The sequence below is a fragment of the Drosophila takahashii genome, chromosome 2L (genome assembly GCF_030179915.1).
Source record: "Drosophila takahashii strain IR98-3 E-12201 chromosome 2L, DtakHiC1v2, whole genome shotgun sequence".
NCBI classification, from domain to species: domain Eukaryota; kingdom Metazoa; phylum Arthropoda; class Insecta; order Diptera; family Drosophilidae; genus Drosophila; species Drosophila takahashii.
The window spans coordinates 12,920,055-12,935,774 of record NC_091678.1 but is presented as its reverse complement, the minus strand read 5'-3'; the positions used below and the strand labels follow the sequence as shown (position 1 = coordinate 12,935,774).

General features: G+C 41.4%; 1 protein-coding gene across 1 annotated transcript; it reads right to left on the bottom strand.

Moving 5' to 3' along the window:
* Window positions 1-963: 963 nt before the first annotated feature.
* LOC108067079 (ABC transporter G family member 2) lies at window positions 964-15,438 on the bottom strand. The gene is made up of 14 exons (XM_017155922.3): window positions 15,348-15,438; window positions 13,252-13,895; window positions 8,187-8,304; window positions 7,781-8,116; window positions 7,482-7,720; window positions 7,280-7,426; window positions 6,716-7,213; window positions 6,060-6,659; window positions 3,172-3,418; window positions 2,858-3,047; window positions 2,418-2,802; window positions 2,147-2,263; window positions 1,874-1,998; window positions 964-1,814 (listed from the first exon to the last, which is right to left on the bottom strand). The coding sequence occupies exons 2-14, from the start codon at window positions 13,748-13,750 to the stop codon at window positions 1,035-1,037; spliced, it is 4,281 nt and encodes a 1,426-aa protein (XP_017011411.3). The 5' UTR covers window positions 13,751-13,895; window positions 15,348-15,438; the 3' UTR covers window positions 964-1,034.
* Window positions 15,439-15,720: the final 282 nt, after the last annotated feature.

The window sequence follows — 15,720 nt, the reverse complement described above, 5'->3', positions numbered from 1 at the left end:
TCTTTACAATACTTTGATTACCAAATTGTTTTCACCTGTCACTCAAAATGGGATCCGTGGAACTTAAATGCCTATATTTCTCGAAACCTTCCGGCATAAAGACGTTTCATTTCGCTGTAGACAAATTAGTTAAGTACACCAGTTTATAATAAATAAAATAAAAGTAACTAAATAAATAACAAGTTTTTAAATTAAAAAAAAGACATCATCCAAACAATTTGAACTTGAATGAAGTTCAACTTTGGCAGAAACCCATGGAAACCCTTTCATCGTATAAGTAGTTTGCTTAAACTACATCACCTTAAAATAAGTAAATAAAACAAACTGAACTACGTTCCTAAATCCTAAGCCAGAGCGGAGGCTTTAGATGATACTAATTAATTTGGTTATTGTCTTCGTCTTAGCTCCCTTTTGAACCAGTCAACCTTATAACAGGACAAAGGAAACGATTCTAAAGTGCAGCCTGCACCGTTCCTGATATCGCCGACAATTTCGATTAACTTTACACAATGCAACCGGAGCTCAAGGAATACCACCTTCCTATCAATTTTCACTCAGGGGTTGGGATTAGTTTGTAAGAGCACAGACATCGATCGGTTCGTTTCATCACATTCTGAGCCTCGTATGTGATGTGTGGCATAATTTTCACCTGAGATAGTTGGGGGGCGTTTTAATGGTTTAAATAGTTTAAAAACTGATAGGATAAATTCTTTTTGAATACCACATCTCCTTTCACTTATTACCCGAGTGTGTGGGTGAGTTGGAAATCTAGAATCTAGAGTCCAGAGTCTAAATGCATTTTATTTACAACGTGCTTTGGAGAATGTCCATTGGTTTGTGACTTAACTAGGTGTAGGGAATCGATGTAAAATGCCGGTTAAAACCAGTAGATACATGTAGATAAATGAAGAAAAATTGTAAATTCTTAAGTAATGAAGAAAAATAATAAGACATTAATTTAATTAATTTATAAACTCCCCAAAAAGTTTATTTAAATTTAATCACATTTTAACCCAGTTATCTACATAATCGTATCACCTCAGAGCCCTTCGAATGACCGTGCTGAGGGTCACGAAAAAGGCAAATAGCAGGAGCAGCACAAACATCCCCAGGACAGCCATATCCCAGCCGAAGTAATCGCCCTGCATCTCGAAGTCCTTGAGGAACTGATCGGCCGTCCGGTAGTAGCAGAAGTTCATGGCCGCATGGCACTCCAGTTCGCCGCGATCGTAACCGTAGATGGCCCTCATCAGGCCCTCGAAGATGTACCTGAAGAAGGACACATCGCAGATGGGTCGCAGGAACCAGGAGAGCTCGTTCAGCCGGATGAAGAAACCGGAGAACAGGAGGAACGGAATCGTGGCACTGGGAACCAGAAAAATAGCCAGCTGCATGGTAAACAAAGATCCCGCAATCACACCGATAAAGTGGCCAATGAAGGCGGTCATCACACAAATTGCCCAGCACATGGCAAATCGATGCCATTCCGGCGGCTGACCCGTCATAAAGTACCCGATGCTGATGAACATCGTGGGGCAGCTCAGCTGCAGGGGCAGATCGGCCAGGACCTTGGACAGATAGTAGGCTCCCAGGGAGTACCAGCCATTGTAGTATTCCCGGATGAACACCGCCGAGTCCTGCATGCACAGCAGGATCGAGGGCATCGCATTGCCGGCGAACACGAACAGGATGACGAAGAACAGGCAGGACACATTGGAGACTATTTTCCCGGCATCGCCGCCGATCTGCCAGTAAACCACGCCCAGGAGCAGGGCCACCACCACGTGCATCACCAGGCGCATTTGGACAGCAACCTAGAGAACAGAGATTATAGCTAGAATAACTCAGAGAAAATAACTCAAAGAAAACCCACCATATCCCTGGACATTGTGCGCAAATGCCGGCGAAGCAGGACGCCCAGCTGAAACCAGAAGCCCACCTGCTCCTTGCCACGCAAATGGGCCAGGTCCAAGTTGTCCTTGGGGACATCGATCAGCGCTGCTGGAATAAAATTAAAGAGCAGGCAGAGAGAAAAGCGACAGATAGAGCAGAGGAAAGTGCAATGAGGAAATAAGTGCAGGAGTATGAAAAATAGGTCTGCATGAGATAAACCATCCTGACAATCAAGCCGAGCATCATCACTTACTCTCCTCGTCCACCTGGAGCTTCACCACGTTGCTGGGATTACAGTGCCTCGTCTTGTTCTGCGTGATGAGCGATTCACAGCGCTCTGCGGTGGAGGATTGGCTGCACACTTCCAGGGCTGAAAAATATTTAAAAATCGCATTAAAACCTAGACTACAAAATTTTTTATGACCTGCGGTCACACGCGTATCTTGCATTGGGCACACGTCGATTCTTCTTTGTGTCAAACCAATCTGCCGTTGCAATTTTGATCACCCCTGTTATAGACTAACCAAAATCCGCTGGATTGTAGTACTGTGGACAGACGTGACCGGAGGCAGCAAAGGTGCCCAGCATTTCCCGCTGCTCGCCGGCGTAGAGAACCTCGCCGTGGGCCAAAACCAGGACGTCGTCGAACAGCTGAAAGAGTCGCGATCCCGGCTGATGGACCACACAGACCACTATCCGGCCATCGTGGGCCAGACGCTGCAGATGGCAAATCACCTGGTAACTGGCCACACAATCCAGACCGCTAGTGGGCTCATCGAAGAACATAATGGGCGGATTCGTGACCAGCTCAATGCCAATGGACAGGCGCTTGTGCTCGCCGCCGGATAGATTCTTCACCAGGGTCCTGCGACAGGATTGCAGCTGCAGTATGTCGATAATGTCGTCTATCTGGAAATTTTAAGCATTAGCTTTCATGATTTTTTATGGTATCTTAAGCACCTACAATTTTCTGTTTCTCCTCGGGAATTGTTGAGCTGGGCATCTTGAGGTCAGCAGAAACTCGCAATGTCTCCTCGACACTCAGTAAATTCAGCATCACAAAATCCTGAGCTATATAGGCGGACATTTTGCGAAAGGATATCATATCCCTTGGGCGACCATTTAAGAGGAACTGACCCGTAACTCCTTGGAGTCTGTCAATGGGAGAATTAGTATTATTGAAAATATTAATTATTAAAGATGAAGTTTGACTAGATTTAGATCCCTACATTTTTAATTATTTTTTTATAAAAATCATAGGGAAAAGTAAATACTCACTTGAAACCGGCCAGAGCATTGAGCAATGTGGACTTTCCGGCTCCCGAGGGACCCAGAATGGCGGTCAGTCGTCCCGATTTGAAGACGCCGCATGTCTCGTTAAGAATGGGACTAGAATCCTTTTTAGCTCCCCTTAAACTGTAGCTAACTTGGCTGAAATGCAGCTCCAGGGCCTTTTGCTTGTGTGCCAGGCCATTTGCCTGAATTTGTACTGCGTTATCGGCCATCGAACGGCGGCTGATTGTTATTTATGAACCAGATACCCGTGCGCCGCGTTGTTTTTATTTGATTTTTTGTTTATGCGGGGAAGTGAACATTAAGCCGGTCAACAAACCAGCGAACTTTACTGACGAATGCGCGATTCTTAATAAATGCAGAAACAGTCTCGGAGCTTTAACTTATCTTTCGAAAGACCGTTTCGGAGGATCGCGGATAATCTTATCGCTGGGTGGATTGGATCAAGGTCGTCCAACCCAACGTGTTGGACAGCGACTTGCATGGGCTCGATTAATGGGCTCTCCAATTCCCTGCAGTTCCACCCACTTTGTACTTTTACTGATGGGATCTTGTCCGAGGTCAGGCGAATAGATTACTGGTAGGCTGGTTTAGCGATAGGAACTGTAAAAAGTTTATTCTTAGCACTTAGAAAATTCCTATTATAATTCCAAAAAATCATAGCAATTAGTTAAAAAACTGTTTTATATATTTAAAATTAAGTTTTATAATATATTTTTTAAGGCACAAAATTAACAACTTTTTTCCACCTCCGCCTAAAAGTCAGCAGCTATTTCTGCACCTACGAGTGACCTTCTTTAGAGAGTGAAATTAACAATTGGCCGACGGCACTGGGTAATTGATACAGAAACAATGACCGCTGATAATACACACCCATTTACATTGCTTATGTGGGCAGCTCAAACTGCGTAATATAATAGAAGTTAGACTCTATAATTGCCTTTGTTAATTTCAGATGGCGAACAGCTGGCGCTTATCGTAATTTTAGTTTACCCGGAATTATTGCTATTGCAGCTCAGTCACAGAATGCAAATAATTATAATTTTCTAATTTACACGAGTCATTTTCTTGAATAATAATAATAACGGGTTTGCAAGCCAATAATCAATAATTCCCAGTTTGCATTTTATAATGTGTTTTGTTATTGTCATGAATTGATTTTTTATCACTTTTAACCGCCACTTTGTATTTATTTTTATTCTGTTCGACTCCCGTCAATTAAGATTTCGCGTCGCGATCACATTAACCGACTGTCGGAGAGATATAGCGATCCCCAGTTGGCGACCAATTTCTGTTGATATTCAAAACGCGACTGATTTCAATTGCTCGAAAGTTGAAAGCCGGCAACTGCTATTAATCGTAATTCATCTGGCAACAAGTTTGAACTGCACTTAAGTTGCAGTCAAGTTTGATCCAAAAGTGTAGCATATTTCTGAGCTAGATATAGAAATTTAAATTAATATTAAAACAATTTAAAATAAATAATTTAATTTGCGAACAAATTTTTCATTGAAATGTTCAATGTCAGTGCTTGACATTGACTTTTTACTTAAAAACTTTAAACTCCGTGAGCAAAAGCAATTAAATACTTGACAGCTTTATGGGAAATTATTCAAATTTCATTGAATTTAAAGTCAGACAGTTGTGACAGATTACACCGAACAAAATTGAAATGTAGTCTTAGGCCTAGTACTCACTTCAATCGAAAAGCCAACGAAATGAAAATCTCCATACAAAATTTTGATGACAAAATATTTTGCCTGTCATTTTTGTATAGAAATTTTCGTTTCGTTGCCTTTTTGATTGAAGTGAGTACTAGGCTTAACCCAGTATAAATACAAAAATTTTAAAAATCAGTTTTATGGAAAATATTTTTAATAACATTTTCAAAGTCATACTCGCAGCCGAAGCCTGAAAATCAGGCTAGTGTTACAACTAGTCAATAAATGGTTCGTTAATACAATACAAAACAAGAGAGAACGCTATAGTCGGGTTGTTGTCCCGACTATCTAATACCCGTCACTCAGCTAAAGGGAGTGCGAACGCTGCACTCGGGTTGGTGTCCCGACTAATAATCGTAACTCAGCTAAAGGGAGTGCGAGGGAGATAGATATATAATTTTTGATTGCGTATAACTTTTTAATGAATGGTCCGATTTGAAAAAAGTCTTCTACATTTCTTCTACACAACAAAATTGCATTTATACTTTTCGGAAATCTTTAAAGATGTGGGCGCAGGACCCATTTTAAAATCGTTAGTGGGCGATTGTGGGCGTTAGAGGGGGCGTGGCGCTCGGCTAAAATAAACTTGCGCTGCGTAGGAAGCCAAAGAATATGTGGGGGAAATCTCAACCTTCTAGCTTTTGTAGTTTCTGAGATCTCAGCGTTCATACAGACGGACAGACGGACAGACAGACAGACGGACAGACGGACAGACGGACATGGCTAGATCGATTTGGCTAGTGACCCTGATCAAGAATATATATACTTTATGGGGTCGGAAACGCTTCCTTCTAGCTGTTACATACTTTTGCACGAATCTAGTATACCCTTTTACTCTACGAGTAACGGGTATAAATACATTTGTTTATATGCTATGCTATAAAAATGTCCTATTTACAATTATTGATCTCGGTAACCGCCGTGTGTGTATGTTTGTATGTTTGTCAAGGCTAGTGTGTGTGTGTGTGTGAGGGCTCTATGATCCTTTGTTTCAGATATATATCACGATTTCCTTACGCTCTACAGGCTTTTCTCAATCTTTGGCACATAAGTTTCTCTCGAATAAATGCTTAAGAAGAAACCACAGGTATAAAATTAAAACATTTAACTGTCGGCGGAATGTGGCAGGTTTCCTCGGTAGCCGAGTGCCTCATCTGAACAATCTGAGGCGGAAGGACATGATGTAGAAGGCCAGGATGCGCAGGAAGACCAGAATGCCGAGCAGAAAGATCAGCGCATGCGTGTAGCTGGCATCCTCAAAGTCCAGTTCTTTAAGTATGAAGCGGGGCAATCTATAGTGGCAGTACATGGCCTCGCAGACCAATTTCTCCCGATCATATCCAAAAATGGCCAGCATGGCTCCGTCCAGGCTGTAGTTGAGGAACGATATATCGAACATCCAGCGCAGGAGGCTCGGACAATCCTTCTCCATGAGGAAGAAGCCGCTGAACTGCAGGAACGGGCAGATGAAGAAGGGTCCCAGAATGGAGCCCAACTTGAGGCTCAGGGCCGCTCCAACCGCCAATCCAATGCTCTGCGACACCAAAGCCGTGACGAACACAATCAGGAAGAACATGCCGAACCGCCACCACTCCAGCGGCTGCTGGGTCATCAGATAGGTGGGCACTATAAACAAAGCACTGCAGATGATCTGGATGGGCAGGTCGGCCAGGGTGATGGCCACGTAATAGGCGCGCAGAGAGTACCAGCGATTGAAGTGCTCCCTCGACACAATGGGGAACTCCAGGGGAACTAAATATCATATCATATAAGTAATAAATATAATCACTATTATATTATCTACTCACACTTCACCAATATCCCCGAGAACGCACAGTACATGATGAACATGATGGTGTAGAAGAGGTATCTGAAGATGTTCGTCGCCTCGGCGGCATCGTTGCCGATCCCAAAGTAAAGGGTTCCGATTAGAAGACCCGTGATCAGGTGTATGGCAAACCGCATTGTGGTCAGTGAGCTGTCCCGCCAAATCAGCAGGAAGGTTCTCACCAGCAGGATGCCCAGCTGGCGGTAGAACGGAGTGGCGTAGATATTCTGCCTTTTACACAGATGCGATGGATCTAGTTCCAAGGTTCGCTTGGGTTTCTTGTTCTTCTTTGGCTTACAGCAGCTGCCGGCGGACTTGGCTTCGATTCCCGTCGTTTGACTGTCCCACACCCGCGAGGACAGCTCATTGATGGGTGTCAGTGGCTTGAACGTGCTGCTCTGCAGGAAGTGCGCCGGCACGGAAGTGGACATCACCGGAGCTGTCACGGGTGTGATTAATCCCGCCGCCATTAGTTGGTCTGAAAAGATCAGAAATTCCATTAATTTATTTCCTTTAATTTTAGTTGCAAACCCTTTGTTCTTACCAACTTTCTTCATGGCCGCCAATTGGGCCACTCGGGCAGTCTTGCTCTGTCTGTAGTCCTCGTTGCGACCATTGTCCATCAGGGCCACCAGCTTCTCCAGCTGGTTGTCATCCGGCGTGTCATAGTCATGGGTGGCTATTTCCATTACTGTAAGTTAAAGAATTATTAAAAAGTTACTTTCTTATAGAAGAGTTAAACCTACAGTAATCCGCTGGATTGTAGGACTCCGGGCAGTTTAGATTGAGGGCTGCGAGGAAGGGCAGTAGGTTTTGGGCTCCGCCTGCGTAAATGCACCGCCCTTCGCCGATGGCATACAGATGATCGAACATGGCATAGGTCAAGGCGCTGGGCTGGTGGATTGTGCAGATCACTGTCCTTCCCTCGAGGGCGAGCTTCTTGAGCAGATTAATCAACTGACTGGAGGTGGAGCTATCCAGGCCCCTAAAAAATTAAAGATTTCCAATTAGTTTTGAAAACCTTGATTCTCATATTAAACCCTACGTGGTTGGTTCATCCAGGATCAGCACCGGCGGGTTGTTCACCAGTTCCAGGGCGATGGCCAGACGCTTCTTCTGACCTCCGCTCAGCTGGCCCGTCCTAGTGTGCCGATTCTCGTACATCCCAATAGCCTCCAGGATGCTCTTCACCCGCTCCCTCTTCTCGCTTAGCGTCATGTGGGTGCCGATCTTTAAGTTGGCCGCAAAGTGCATCGCCTCCTTGACGGAGAGGAAGGCCTGCAGACTGGTATCCTGGCGAATAAACGCCACATTCGGCTTGAAGGCCTTCAAGTCCCGCCGATTGCCGTTGACGTGAAAATCACCCGTATAGCCATGTATTCTGAAATAAAATAGTTAAAATAAATAAAATAATAAGATGGATAGAAGTTAGGAGTAACGGGTTATCTTACGTATATCCTGACAGGATATTTAGCAGAGTGCTCTTTCCAGCTCCCGAGGGTCCCACCACGGCACTTAGCTCTCCCGACTTGAAGTAACCTGTCAGCCCCATTAGCACATCTTTGGTTTCTGTAAGGAATAATAAAATATTTCATAAATTACGTTGAAAATTAAATCGAAATTAAAGTCTTTAGAACTACAAAACAGTGCCAACTAACATTATAATCTCAAGAAGTACCACTACATTTATTGGTGGGATTTATAACTGATTAGTAAGCCGATGCCATAAAGTTATTTAATCAGTGACAGACTTCACTTCTCAAGAAATTCAACTTAATTTGATTACGTACTAAGTGCTTTAAATCATGGTAAGGATGACGTTACTTGAATTTCAAGATTAGTTTATTATTTACCTTATATGGTATTTTGAAAATACTATTTTCTGATATTATATTGATATTTTCTTTGATATTAATATCAATTTGATATTATTATTATATTATATTATATTTGATAATATCAATTATTGATATTATCAATTAATCATGAATGAGTTTAATGAATTGTAACAGAAACCCCATTTGAAATTTTTTATTTGCTTACCCCACAAGTTTTAATTGTAGGGTGTCCCACATTTTCACATTTAGTAAACCCGCACATCCCCACTGATAAGCAAATCCCATTTCCCGCGATTACTGTCGTTCAATGCTGTCTAATCTCATTTTGCACGCTTTCTGGTCTCCCCAGTCGGTGGATGATAGTGCCATAAGAAACGTTAAGTTCACTATACCACTCGATCGATCGGCTTTTGTGGGGTTCCTGGGCCAACTACATTGTTGCCGCCCCTTGTGAATGTCGCCTGGGCCCAGTTAATCTGTCGATTAGCCATGGCTACTGGCCAATTTAGATTTCAGGGGTCTGCTCGCCCACTTATCAATCACTCCGTCGTCGTCGAATCTTATCGCATCCGAGTTCTATGACCAAAAATTGTCGTTAAAACGGCTTTACGTCTTTTTTTATGCCCGCGGGCCAGATGTTAAACTAGAGCCATCGCCGGGCCAACAGGTGTACAACGAGCGATTTTTTATTGCATTCCCATGGCTGCGCCGGAGTTGGTCACCTCTTATCATCAATGTTTTGCAATGGCCTTGTACTTGGAAGTGCATTTTCGAAAAGGGGGGATTATGAGTAACCACCCATTGAACACCTGCTTCGGGGCACCTCCAAAACGTACACCCCAAATAAACTATTAAAATATTTTAAATTGAAAAAAGGTCACTCATAAGAAAAGTTATTGAAACGATTTCCTTATCTAATTGATTGGTAATTGCGATAGTAATTAAATACCATTTTGTGAGTGCACAAGCCTTATCTCCGTGTTTTTGATATTTACTGGGGTAAAAATGTTTGTGAATTTATTGGAAATGATGTGAAGCAATTAAGTTTTATTTTAAATCACAAATTTCTAAAAATTGTTTACCAATAAAAATAAAGAAATATATGCAGTGTACGAGAAAAAAACGAAAGTACCTATCACTTAAGAGATCCTCAAATATTTTAAGCACGCACAAGTCGACAGAAATCTCTGGTCATTTGAAAAAGTTTATATTAAGTCGTACCGGAAACTGCCCCCAACAATTACATCAAGAGCGTGCTAATATCTTAATAGAGAATTGAAAGCCCGCGCTCTTAAATTACCTGACTCATCTCAAAAGTTTGTTTCAAAGTCGGGCTCTTTGTAAAAATATTTAATAGACTGAAACGCTTTAAAGGGGAAAATTAAAAATATTCATTTGAAAAGTGCGACAAAAATGACACGCGAAGAGCAACGGAAAATTCAAGAAAACAAAGAAAAGATATTTCCTTTAATGGCATTTAAGTGACATCAATTAAAACGCTTGCGCCTTTCTTATAAAGAACAAAATCAGCTTTACCATGTTTTCGTATCCCTTTTGTATTCTATTCTAATACTCCTATCTAACGGGGGCATCATCTATCGTGCATTATTTTATTCCTATAATAACAACAATATTTATCACATGTCCGACATGTGTCGTAATCAAAGTCATTACCTTACTTATATGTACGATATACAAATTTCTGTCTGCCTTTACTGGCTTCCGAATTTCAATAATCTAAAATACATTAATGGTGAACCATTCATGTATGTATTAAACATTTGTTCTTGTTATTATCAATGCACTATGGGGCATTTGACCACTTTTGTTGGCCGAAATTAATAACTCGGTCATTTCAAAAGATATTGACTTGAAACTTTACCAGTCGCCATTTCTTATCCCCCCGCATATTATATATGATAATCATCCGGATCGGAAAACTATATCATATAGCTGCCATAGAAACGATCAAATGAACTTTCCTGTTTTTGGAGATAAATGCACATAACTTTAGAAATAGCAATTATGTAAGTTTTTAAAACAATATTACCAGTTTTGTACAAATCGGACGACTATATCCTTAAGTTCTCAAAAAAAGGGGCAAAGGAAAGAATTTACTTTACATTTGTACGACTTTTTGTTCAAGTTGTAGCGGAACTTTCGTTTTAAAGCCGCTAAAGTCCACTTAAGTTAGTCAATTACAAAGCTAAGTATTTCTACTATATTTTGATAATAATTTAAAGTCACGAAAGTCCTTACTTCCTTAGCCACCAGTGCAAACGATAGGAGTTTGTGAAATTTGAGGTTATGGTCTAAAAAATTAAATTACAGAAAAAGTGGCAATAAGTGGCGATTCTGACCATATACATTTTAACAACAATTAAATAATCTACAAATCCCAATAGGTTCCAGAAGTGGACTCCGCTGGACTCACTTTGTTGCTCCATTTGAAAATTAGTTTACTTACAAAAATGTACTTGTTAGACCACTCCCTTTAACACTCATTTGTAAGAAAAAACCGTCTAATTTTTGTCGTCCAACCACACAATTACTTAGTACATAGCATAATCCTTTAAATCCAATCCAAAAAGTTTACTTAGATTGCTTAAAAACTCAAATTTAAAGCTCTTTAAAACTGCAAGCAAAAAGTCGAAATACAACAGCTCGATAATTGCATATCAAACAGCTGATTTAACAGCTCCTACCTTAACAGAGGCGACCTCTATCGGATTTCTGTAAACGTAACATTGTTAAAAGGTCTTTTGTTAACACATCCTCAAACAACATTTTTTGTTTTAACGACTTTTAAAAAATGGGTTTTGGCCAACTAAAGTGGTCAAATGCCCCATAGTGCAATGGTTGGTAAGGCGATAAAGGCAGTTTGTAGATATGAAACACGAGTAACATTGTAGCCAATTCGGGTTATGTTATGCTTTGCTTTCAAAGAAGTACAAGTGGCCTTGATCGAGTATAGCAACTCAAGGATCTTTAAGGTGGATTGCATTTAAGTAGGGTAGAACATTTTTACCACCTCAATTGGTCTTGTACCTAGCACTTAACAATGGCTATCCAAACACGAATTCCGGGTAATCACAGACCATAATGTTTGTCGATGATTTATCGTGCATATAATCAGCGAGTGGCACGTGTCATAATTGCCATCAGGATCCTAATCAGATACTTAAATGAGTCATGAGTCGTGAGTCACCTGGGATACTTCTATTAAGCACCTGCTCACTGGAATATCTTTTGGCAATGGCTATCTATCGGCGGTGCACTAGAGTGAGTCATGTCCCTTCTTGTATCCACGATAAGCAATATGTAGTTCATGAGAAGTATCAAGTAACTGCGATTGCGTATTTCCTATGCATGCTCTTATCGGCATTGTAACTCTGGGATCGGCAAATTGTAAACAAAAAGTATAGTAAGGCCGCCACACTCGACGGTATGCAAATAGGTCCGTGAGCTATATTAAGATAAAAACCAATGACCTCCACATTTAGCCCTGACCATGCAACTACCCTTTATTTACTTCTCTTATTTCTGCGTGTGCCCAAGATCTGTTAAATTGAATTTAAAAGGCTCTTTGAACCCAATGATTCGCTCAATCAGCAGCTTGTCAATATAGTGAATTGAAAGTGTCTCTGCCCGTTACACATGTTCATTATACATACATATGTCCAATAAAGGGAAATCATTTCTTTCTTATTGCCATTTGCTTTCCTGAAAAGTGGACTTTGCCCCATATTTAAATCTTAGACGTGAGGAGTGTGTCAAGAAGCTGATTGTAGCCAAGTGTCCTAATCTAAATGTGGCATGAAACTTAAGTAAAAGCATTTTCAATGGCTTTATCTGGAGATTGATGAACCGAGACTATTTCAGATATCACCACTTTTAGTGCTGATGATTCAAATAATTGTAGCACTATATTTATTTTGATGGCTAGTGCATTAAGAACTCATTTTTGGCAATTCATTTTAAATATCCATTGAAGTGCCAGTGAACTGGTTAATTTTAATTGGGTTTACTGGACATAACCACGCTAGTATGTACATTATACATATATCACAAAGCCAACCCTTAATTATAATTGCCACCAATGCGTGACTGCGGGAAACCAAGCAATTTTATGACCCATGGGGGAATGCTCTTCAGATGTCAAGTAGGATTCCAAGCTTTATATATTGTATATATGAAAGAAGTGCTGACTTCACAAAGAGCTAAAACAAAGACAGCAACGTCGTGGCTTAAAAATATCCTGATAAGTTTTCTCAATAAAAAAATGTATCATTCTGATTTGCTTACATAGAAATTGTAGCTTCCTAATCCCCCCATTTTCAACAAGATCTTTTTAATCTTCGTGCCCCGATTTGAATATTGCCTTTCGATTTGACGCTTGTCTAATTTCAAATTAAAATCCAAACAAAGTATATTTTTCCGTATATATAAACACTAAGCGCGTGGGGATCTATTTTCCAATGTCAAGACTGTTTGAAAGAAAAGACTATCTATATATCTTTAAGAGTGAAAATGAAATGAAATTGTGGCTGTCACAGAAATCTTAAGGTTCTTAGGGTATTGTAAGTTACTTAACATTAATTAAGGTTACTTAATATAGAACCACAAAATCTTTATCCTAAACTTTCACAACCAAATAAGATCACCCCGGATAACTTACCCCTCTGGAAGACTCCGAACTTGGTGGTGTAACGTATGTTCTCGAACCCAATGTTGATCCTCTTGATGGTTTTGTACTGTTCGTGGGGGAAAATGGATCCTCCGCTGGTGGCAGTGCTACTGCTGTGGCGGCTTTCGTCACTATTCTGGCTCTTCTGACTCCGCTGACTTTGGTTGGCTGGTGACGAAATGGGCGTGGCGCCAATTGGAGTTCCATAGATGGACTCACTGGCCGAAAGCAAGGTGTTTTCCGTTTCGGCCAGCGGAGCATCGTGGGATTTGGACTTAACATTCAGGGTCAGGTGAGGCGGTCTCTTGGAGGTCAATTTCTTGGCGGGCACCGGTGTAGTGGGTCGGGGTAGTCCCCCAGATCCTCCAGATCCCCCAGATCCCCGGGCTGGCAGATGGGTTTCCGAGTTGGACTTCAAGTTGTTCAGTCGGATGACATCGCCACCGGTCACATTTGGCGAAACCGCACTGGCCAAACTCCAACTGGACATGTCGTGATTTCTATATACTTTCCAGAACTTCTGATCTTTCGACTTTCGTATAACCTTAACCCTCTTTCGGTTTCACTTTTATCTCTCTGTGTCTTTAGCTCGCGTTCTCCATTTAATTTGCTCTTTCCGCTCGATCGTCGTAGGCCTGTTTTTTGTGTGTTAATTTTGAGGCGCGTCAAACAATTGTGCCTTTTGCTCATTTGAATTTTAATTTCGCTCTTCGCCTTGTCTGTGTGAGTTCATTCGCTTTCTAGCTGTTCCCAAGGGCGTTGGGCAGGGGGGTTTCGACTGGGGGGAGGGGCTCATTGAGACCGGCAGACAACAACCCATTTAATGAAAAGTCGAACGGGTGGGAACAGTAGCCTGTTGCTAATCAGACCATGCCCCCAAAAACAAGAATAGCGCACGAACACATGGCAGCACATGTAAGTCGAGAGAGTCTAAACCAGGGGCGGCTCTAGAGAAATATTCAAGGGGGTTGAAATGCCGTCTATTTTAAAAATTTGTTTCACCATAAGGGAACCTAAATTATTCAAATTCTCATAATCTCTCTGGCGTTCCGAAACCCCCCTTAATCCGCCACTGGCATAAACAATGTTTGTTGTTATTGCCTCACGTAGAGCGAGAATGAGGCAAATGTGCTCTCCGTTCACAGAGACAAGCGCTGCGGGGGAGGTAAGAGGACACCAGATTATTGCGCTACAGTAAATACAGACCAGCCTATGAGTATTCCTGAAAGCTATAATGATTTACAGAAGACTAGACGATTTTAAAAACTCTTTGAAATAGGGAACATACATACATATCTGCAGTTCATAGTAGATGCAGCAGTTCAATGAAAAATACAATTTGAACTTCAATAACTCAAAACTATTTAGTTTTTATAGATTAACATTTTTTTTTCGTAGTAACTTTGAAGAATTTGTTTAGTTTTTCTTTTTAACTATTATTTTTTTTTATTTTTTTAATTTTTTTTTTTTTATCCAAGTTTTGGCGAAACTAATATGCCCTATATTTTGATTTTGTTGTGTAGCGCTTGCTAAATGCACTCGAGCTTCTTCTTTATGATGCAAATCGTGTATATTTACGTATATTTAGCACGTCACTCTCTTCAGCCTTTGTTTTGAACAATTGAGACGCACTTTTAATCGTTCTAAGTCTTTTGCTATTTACGAGTACTATTTTTTCGTATTCTCCCAGAAGCAGCTGATAATTTGTTCGGTGCATGTGTGTTGGCCTAGCCGTCGACTTATTGGCCCTATGCCATTCCCACGTCTTTCGCGATTGGTAGCACCGCGTTGCTTTTGCTCTAGGCCTGCTAACTAAGTGTTTAGTCGGTAGTTCTCACTAAAAAGTATATCAAGTTCTGAGGCTTTTTTGCGGCTTATCAACGCACAGGGGTGTGGGTTGGGGGGAGGGGTTCAAAGGAAGAGGGGCCAAAGGCTGAACCCGCTAAACCACAAAAATATTCAGTTCGATTGCTGAATTCAGACCGATTATCACTGTGTCAATGCAACTGATAAGCCGAGTGCAGCTCACACACACACACGCACACCCGCCGAACACCCGCACACACAATTACTGGGCTGAGTATTACCGCGCGTAATTATATAGATGGCTATATCTTTTGGGGAACCGAAGAGCAGCGCGATCTTTAGCGGCCGTTGGCATGGCACGAAATGAAATGAATTCAGGAAAGTTGAAAAATATGAACCGAGCTGATTAGTTCTCCCAGTGAGTAGAGAGAGAGAGGGAGAGGCAGAGATATAAAAAGAGAGAGCGCACAATCAGCTGTCTTCTCATAAACCCCCTACCAAAACAATACCCGTGTTCCATGGTTTTTGTTTACGACTTCTCTCTTCAGCGGGGGTGTTTTCATTTTCATTTGTATTATTGCTGCTCTTTTTGGGCAACTCCCAAAGGGGGAGGTTTTCCATCCCAACTCCTTTGTTTTCCTGCTTCCCAGTTGC